We start from the raw sequence: 9,013 nt of genomic DNA on the forward strand, positions 1-9,013 counted from the left end.
ATTACAGAGTACCTTCCTCTATAATTCTACACTCAACTATCTAACTCTCTGTGTGCTAAATACTGAACAAACAACAGAGCTTTCAAACTATTCTAAAGAATTGATAATGTTGTTCTGAATAAGAACTCTATGAATGATCTTAGAAAATGGTTACACAGATGAATAAAACATTTGTGTAAATGCTTTTGTCTTTGCTTTGCTTTGCTTGGAACTTCAGGAAATGATTCGTTCAGAATTTCAGCATTGAAGATCGAGTTCCAAAGTTACAAATGACGGAGCTTTTATAGTTGACACTTCAAGACAGGGGTTATTTCGAATTTCGAAATAACCGTTGGGAGGGAAACGCTCTTCTATCGCTTTCACTTTCAGAGGCCAGTGTCAATAGCCAATGATCTTCTATCACTTTACTGTTGATTTGTCTGTTGCGCTGCGCTTCAGAGCTTGGTCGGGTGAACGAAAGTAGAAAATTATGAGACTTGATGAGATCAATTTCCTTAAAACAGAATTTTCCGCAATCGACAATCGTCTTTTCAGATTGAACTCTAACGGTATGTCGAATTATCACCATAAAACTAAAGAATAATACTTTAAAAATTATATAGTTATTTTTAAAACATAATATAGATAAAAAAAAAAAAAAAAAACTTATTTACTCTCAAATAATTGTTTGCTAATGATGCGTTGTTGTTGAGCCAAACGGTAAAGTAAAAGCGAGAGAAGGAGAAAGACAAGTAAGAGTATGATTGCTGCTGAAACAGACATATTTGCGCATCTTCCTCACACTAAACTAAACTAAACATTATTCTCTACCGTCAAACAAATGTCACCGCCACTTGTATACCCTTTCCACACTTGCTCACTTTCCCTCTTCTCCTTCTTCTTCTTCGCATTCTCATTCCCGGTCACTTCCCACACCTCTTCCTCCTCTTCTCCGCCGCTCTCTTCTTCCCTCTCTGAATGGCGATCTGCTCGTGCTACCTACTATGCAGCCTCCGACCCCCGCGATGCTGTCGGCGGAGCCTGTGGTTATGGCGACTTAGGTAAAGCCGGCTATGGATTGGCCACCGTCGGCCTCAGCGAGGCTTTGTTCGAGCGCGGTCAGATCTGCGGCGCTTGCTTCGAGTTGCGCTGTGTCGATGACTTGCGCTGGTGCATCCCTGGTACTTCCGTCATTGTTACTGCCACCAATTTTTGTGCTCCTAATTATGGCTTTCCGGCTGATGGCGGTGGACACTGTAATCCTCCGAATAAGCATTTCGTTCTTCCTATTGAGTCCTATGAGAAGATCGCAATCTGGAAGGCCGGTAACATGCCCGTCCAGTACCGGAGGTATTCATATTGTCATTCTCTTTTTCTAATTTCTTTCCTAAAATTGTCTAAATTGCGATTTGAATTTAGTTTCCTAGCCTCCAATGGAAGTCATTTTCGTTTCAATTTGGAATGATTGAGTGAACATGACCTTTAATGTGAACACACTTACAAGCATTGATTAAATAGAAAATCCGGATCCAACGGTCGTCAGCTGTGTGAAAGGAATACAGAGTATTACTTTTGCTCGTGTTATGTTTGGTTAAGTAAAACATAATTGAACTTACTAGTATATGATAATTAAATTAATACAGGCTAATATCATTTAATTATAACATAAAGAAAGTGGGGGACAACTCAGAAGGCTGTCCTAATCCTTGCTTCAAAAGAAGAAAGGATTCGATTTATGGTTTCTTGTGCATATGATAAGGACAATTTTCTTGTAAGCAAAGCTTTCCGTCTATTTATCTAAAAAGTAACAAAAATTGAAAGCATGTATTTTTTTCTTTTTGGTTTATTAATTCCGTTGTCCAGATATATTCCTAGAGGTGAATTCCTGTTCCTGTGTTTCTTTTCTTTAATAAAATATATGTATGTTTCGCATACCATATTGTATTTCAATTGTAACATCTAATGTGTATATTTAGTCAACAATGAACTTTTGGCCCTTAATGCTTGGGTTGCTGTTCTAAGTCTCTCAACGTCTAATGTGTCATGTGCCTAAGTTTGATCTGACTTGTCAACAAGATTAAAGCAATGCTTGGCTACGTCTGTGAGATCTTCCATTTTTCTCTTCAACTGGAGGAACTTCCGCTGCTTTAAATATGTCAATTTAGTGGTTTATTTAGGGATTTTGGAAGTCTGTGCTTGAATGTAGTTCCTACAAGGAAGGGGTTATGTTATGGCTGCTTTGATAATTTAGTTTGATTCGTTTCAACAGATGTACCTCATCAATTTGATTCAAAGTTGGTATTGATTTGTTAATGGTGCTGAAATGGATGTTTATGAACAGGATCAAATGCAGAAAAGAAGGGGGAATCCGTTTTAGTGTGACAGGATCTAGCATCTTCGTTTCAGTTCTAATCAGCAACGTTGCAGGTGCAGGTGATATATCAGCAGTGAAAATAAAGGGTTCGAGAACAGGGTGGCTTCCGATGGGTAGGAATTGGGGCCAGAATTGGCATCTTAATGCAGATTTGAAAAATCAACCCCTCTCATTTGAGGTGACTACCAGTGATGGTACCACAATTACCTCCTATAATGTTGCTCCTAAAGACTGGAACTTTGGGCAGAGTTTTGAAGGCAAGCAATTTGATACTTAATTCTAATCATGTCTTGTATGTATACTAAGATCATTCTTTCTTTTTTCTTATTTTTTGCTTCCCTGGCCTGGCCTGGTCTGAGTTAGAGTGTATGGAGTCATGGGTTTTGATGTTTGGAGTAGTTAGTAATGCAAATGGCAAAAAGAAAAGAAAAAGAAAAGTATGAAAAAAAAGCACAATATTGGATATTGAGATGATACTAAAATGTTGAAAGGTTAAATTAAAATTGTCAAATTATGTATCTGCTGCTGATTTTAGAGTTGACCATTTTGTATCTGATGATGGAAATAAAAGCATTTCCAACAATTTTAATATTTCATTAAACTTTCAACCGATAACGGGACAATGTTTTACTCTCAATTTTATAAAAAATACAATGTCAACAACATTCCGAATAAATCTTAAACTTTATAGTCTTTAGCCCATTTGATATGGGCGTAACTGTTTACTGTTGTTTGTGGGTTGTTATTGTAGGTTGATTATTAGTGTTGATATAATTATGATTAGTTGTTGATGTTGGTATATAAAATGATTAATATGAATATGTTTTAATTCAATGATTAATGCATGCATCAAAGTACAAAATCATACAAATCTCACTATTTTATCAAGAAGCAGACGTATTGATGTGCTAGAAGCAGAAACACAGAATTTCTAAGTAAGGGATAAAAGTAATTTATGGAGCACAAGTAATTCATTACAAGAACCTTGATATAGTACTATAACCTAGATCACAATCTACATTTATTTCATGAGATTAATATACAAATATAAAGCATGAAGTGTCACATGCATGAGCTTAAAGATGTATTTAATTGAGCTTATAAGATAAATTAAGGACTGATAGCCACAGTTCACAAGCACATGAAGTATATATCTAAACAAATAAATTCAAATTTCTGCATCATTAAATCATCATTTTGGCTAAACAAAAGAACAGTAAAAATAGTAGTTCTGACATAAGCAGAATCAGCTCCCATTGATTAAACCAAGTTTAATTACAAAGTCTAGAAAGGGACAAATAAAGACTAACGGTAAAAGTAAGGTATAACAGCAGCATATTGCTTATTATTCTATAGAATTAAGCCTTAACAGTGAATTGAAATCAATTTGAATTTCAATTTGGATTTTTTTCTTTCCATCTCTGCCCTCATTTGGTTAAGCTAATTACCTTCCTATTTCTCTCCAAACGACGTCACTTTAAGTCTGTGCCTTTACAATAGCTTTTCTATTTCAGGATAATCTCTACTTTTGCTTCACTCATTATCTTTTGTTTGGGGGTAAATTACACCCATGACCACTGAACTTTACTTATTTTAACATTGTGGTCACTGAACTTCAATTTTTAACAGTATGATTACTGAATTTTAATCTTTTTAACACCGGTAACCATTGAACTTTAACTAATTCCTCAAAATAACCAGTAACGTCCTCAAAATGAAAATATTCAAGAATTTAAGTTATTGAGAACGGCATTTACTATGAACCCATATTTTTTATTTTCCAAAATCACATTTTTTAGAGCTTTCTCTCTCCATATATTCACCCTATCTCTCTCCTAATCAAAAAACACTTAAATGACCTCAAAATAAAAACTTTTAAGAATTAAAGTTCCTTAGAATATCATTAACTCTTCGAATTTTTTATTTTGAAACCGTCAACGGTCGTTTAGGGTTATGATCTATTTTTGTGTGTGTGTTTTATTGCATTTTGTTAGGTATTACATGTTTCTTAATTAAAAGTGTGAAATTTCTGGATTAAAGTGGTAATTTTTTAATTTATCTTGATGTTTTATACATTTGAAATTGCAGAATCGATTCTAAAGAAAATTAAAATTATGTTCAACTTTTTAATAATTCTATGGATTCGTAGTAGATGAAAAGCTTCAGTTCCTAAGACTAAATTTTCAACAAAAATATTAGATTTTTAAATCATATAAATTTTTATATTCTATATATACTCTACTTCAGTAATGAAATTGCTCTGCATCTATTTTTCTTAATATTGTTTCTTTAATGATTTTTGTTATATTTTCTTATCAAGTGGATCTAATTTTAGGTAGTGTAAATACAAAACCAATCCACACAAATAGATAGAAAAGACCCAATATATTTAGTTTTTGGACTTGAATACATCTAGCAAAAATCTCTACGTGCTCAAATCCTTCGTTTGTATTAGCATGATTTTTTTAAAACTTCCTCACAATCTTTATTTTGGAAACTTTGTTTTAATCATAATTTAACTATATCTTTCATTTATTATCAACTGGGTCTATTTTATGTATAAATTAAATATCAATTTCACGTAATTGGTCTCTCTAACATACTAAACGATTTCCCATATTAAAAAAACGTTTCTTAAATAACTAAGAATGAAACTAACAATTTTTCGCACAAAAAATACAAACTCACTACTTTGCAAGATAACCTTTATTTTTCAGGTGTTTTTTAAGTTTATATTAATATAGTTTATGATTACCCGAAGCAAAGCGAGGGTTTCGTTCTAGTTATTTAGTAAAAAGCAATTAGGAGCAGTATTTTATTATTAACCAAATACTATGTACCTTATGTTGCAGGAAATAAAAGTGAAACAAACTCACTCTAATCTTATTCGAAGAACCTGGAAACGCATCCATAAATCCGATATTGCCCTGTGAATTGAAGAACGCAACTCATTTGTAATTTGCGTGTAAGAGGCTAAAATAATAATAATAATAATAATAATAATAAAAAAGATTAATGTTGTTGATGGTCAATAATGATAAAGATGTATTTTATAAAGGATCATATAGTAACTTTGTAGGCATAAAGCCCAATTGAACTCTTAAGCTTATATACTCAAAATCGAGGGCTAATTACAAATCTAGCCTAACTAAGAGGGGTTATTTACATATCTAACACACTTTGCTTCAATTTTACCAAATTAGACCATTTCATCCATTTTGGACAAAATTACCCTTAGTTCTATTGATCGATGGATCGATTTCTAATATCAATCGTTAGCGATTTTTCAAGTATTGTGTTCAATTTCCCGTAGAAATGGTATGTTTTTAGCTTATACGTCTACTTTTCTCGCTTGTCTTGCCTCTTTCTTCATCTATAATGGTATTGTTTCAATTTTCTCAATTTTCCACCATTTTTCTCCATTGTTATCGCATTTGTGACGAAATTTGTCGTATTCGTCACACATGCGACAACAGTTGTCGCATTTCGTCGCAAAAGAGTTTGGTCAGTATGATATTATAAAGCTTGAATCAGGGGAGATTGAAATTCTTTCACCAGAACACAAGGCATGTCATAATCAAGCTGATCCAACCGGGTTAGACCTCGTTTCCATCCTCAGTCCATTACCCATACACCCACCACCACTGTAACTCCCATTGATGAACCCATAGACCAAAACCAAATATAGTATGAATTGAATAAAATGGAAATAATGATAAAGAAAATAAGACTAAAATTGAAAAAATAAAATGCAAAATCATCACCCTAGAACACCAATTTGAGGGCATTATTTAAAGAAGGCTTAAAGCAATATTTACACCATCCAAAATGTTAAGTTTTTTTTTTTTCTTTTTCTCCCTAACCTATCGTATACTATTATTTGTTAACATGTCCCGCTGATCTATCTTTTTTTTTTTTTGGTTAGGGCTGATCTATCTAAAATGCTTGTTTTACTTATTAATAACATTTCCTGTTTAACCTGTCAAAATAATGAAATCTCAACTATTGTGGATGATGGTAAATTACTAGTTAAGACTTCATCATTTTTAAATGTCATAGTAAATAATTTATTAGTCCTTTTGTTTTCTATCTAAATACTGTTTAGTTTAGTCCCCCTATTTAAAAAAATACAATATAAAGTCCTTATCATTTGTCATTATTAACCTTTTGGTCTTTTTATCTATTTTTTTTTTAGACTTTTAACCGTTATATTTGATGTAAAAAGACAGACAAAATAACATGGTCATTTTGCATCATATTATGGCTATCCTGAAACTTAAGATATGTCCATGGGCCGGGCTCGGGCCGGGCCAGTCGGGTTTTTAAGTAAAAATGCTCAGCCCAAGCCCAGCCCACAATTAATTTAGGCGGGCTCGGACCGGGCTGGGCTCGGGCTTAAAAATCAAATCCCGAGCCCAACCCATATAAGCCCACCTAAATATATATATATAATTGTTAATTATAAAAAAAATAAATATTATACTTAAAAATAAATATTTAATATATAAATATATATTTATTAATTAATATTAATAAGCGGGCCGGGCTGGGCCGGCCCGTGTTATTTTTATTAATCCCAAGCCCGCCCAAAAAATAGGCGGGCTTTGGCGGGCCTGGGCCGGGCTGGGCCGATGAACAATTTTTATTGTCCAAGCCCGGTCCAAGGGACACGGGCCTGGGCGGGTACCCGGGCCCGTGGACAGGTTTAAAAGAAATAGATAAAAGGACCAAAATGTTAATAGGAACCTTATAATATGTTTTTCAAAATGGAGAGACTAAACAGTGTGTTGCATAAAAAAGATGGAGACAAATAAGTTATTTACCCTAGAATAAATATTACCAAGTTATAGGTTAATGAGCACATACCAACATTATAGGGCAAATATTACGAAATAATAGGTTAAGAGACAAAGACGGTTTTAATAAGTTGGGGGATGGTGCTTTAATCCTTTAAAGAATAAAGGAAAGCAAAGTCATAGTTTTGAAAGGACCCAAAATCATACTCTTAAATTACATTCTACTGAAATATAAATTTCTTTCCAACCATCTCTTCAACCCGAATATAAATTTCTTTTCAACCATAACATACTATATTTTTAAAACCCCAATTCAAACAATGCTCAAAGGTTATGCATTTTTCTACCCCAATAAAGTAATAAGCATATCAAGAGTGGGTGTCTATTTCATATTTGGTTTGAGATTTGAGATTTTACCAAGTACCATATCTAAGACTAATATAATTCAGTTTATCTCCACTGTTGTTTACAACAGATGGGAATCATGAGTTTGATCTGTAGTCGTAAAATGAACAGAAAAAGTTACAAAGAAGGAACAAACTGCAGAATTAAGAGGATGACAAAAGTGAACAGAATCCAGCAAATATCAGGTGGTTTCAATAGATTGCCCAGACAATTAACTATCACAGAGCGCATCATAAAACCTATTTTGAATCCTCAATCAATCAAAATCACACACATTGAAGCCTAGGTTAGTGGGAGCGAGGGACTATCAAACTCAGTTAAAAGTATGTAGTCTGTTTTATTTGCGTGGGACATGATACTTTTACCGTTCAAAAAGAGATTTTTACATGTTTCAGTAATTGTAGGGGGAAGACGATGAGGCTCTTTGTTCCTCCAAATGGAGAGGATGACCTTTCGAAACTGCATTTCAACACATATGAAACATGCTTTCTACGTGATTATAATTGATCAAATTGAAAGATTAAGGGCTAAAGAAAAGGAAAGATCAAGGGCCTCAACTCAAGATGATTTTTCTCCAATACATAATAAATATGATTCAAGATAAATAAATATACTTGGGACAGAAGTTGATCATAGCATACAGACTAGAAAGATATAGCAGCAAGCATGGTGCAAAGAATCATCAAGGAAACACCAATTAATATTGAAAACATTTTTACCCCATGTGGAAAAACCAATAGATTTTTCTGCAAAATATATAGATCTATCTTGTCTATCTTCATCTTTATTGTATTACTTACTTTTTTACCCAGCTTGTGGCTGCTTCCACTGAAATCAGCAAGAATACGACCAGAGACCTCTTCCAACTGTTTCCTACAATACATCGTCTGGTGAATTGATGATAACACTGTTATAAAGTGTTCCTCTTGCTTGTAGTGAGCAGACTTTTCTTTGAACTAAACTTGAAACACAAAGCTATTACCACACATACTGAGGAGAAAATTAGTCCAAGGAGCGAGTGTTACTGGTAGCAAAACCACAAACTACAGACAGACTAATCAAATGCATAGCAAATCACAACTTCGAACAAACTTAATTCAACTCCATGTACTGTATCCTATATAAAGTTGTTAGAAAAGTGAATTTAGAAAATGTTTCAAGGTGGCCTCCAAAACTGATGTATAGTGGAAATATAAAGTGTAGAAGACAACCGAGCATGCTTACTGGAAAATATCTAGTTATTTTCAAGGATAGTGTAAAAGTTAGCAACTAAGCATAAATAGTTACAGAGTGATGTTGCAGAAATTCATCCTTGCAACAGAAAGAGAACAATTTTGTGGTCCAGTTCCAAGACAACGTCAAGTTACATAGAAAAAAGCAACTTAAACAGCATCAAAGAATATCTTCAAAGAATGCCCCAATAACACAAACCATAATAAATGAAACAACAACACAGTAG

At 33.6% G+C, this 9,013-nt stretch overlaps 1 protein-coding gene across 1 annotated transcript; it reads left to right on the top strand.

Annotated features, from left to right (window-relative positions):
- The first annotated feature begins 681 nt into the window (after window positions 1–681).
- Window positions 682–2,871, top strand: LOC136203247 (expansin-A13). The gene is made up of 2 exons (XM_065994358.1): window positions 682–1,329; window positions 2,321–2,871. The coding sequence occupies exons 1-2, from the start codon at window positions 821–823 to the stop codon at window positions 2,628–2,630; spliced, it is 819 nt and encodes a 272-aa protein (XP_065850430.1). The 5' UTR covers window positions 682–820; the 3' UTR covers window positions 2,631–2,871.
- Window positions 2,872–9,013: the final 6,142 nt, after the last annotated feature.

This window comes from Euphorbia lathyris, chromosome 1 (genome assembly GCF_963576675.1).
Source record: "Euphorbia lathyris chromosome 1, ddEupLath1.1, whole genome shotgun sequence".
Lineage (NCBI taxonomy): Eukaryota > Viridiplantae > Streptophyta > Magnoliopsida > Malpighiales > Euphorbiaceae > Euphorbia > Euphorbia lathyris.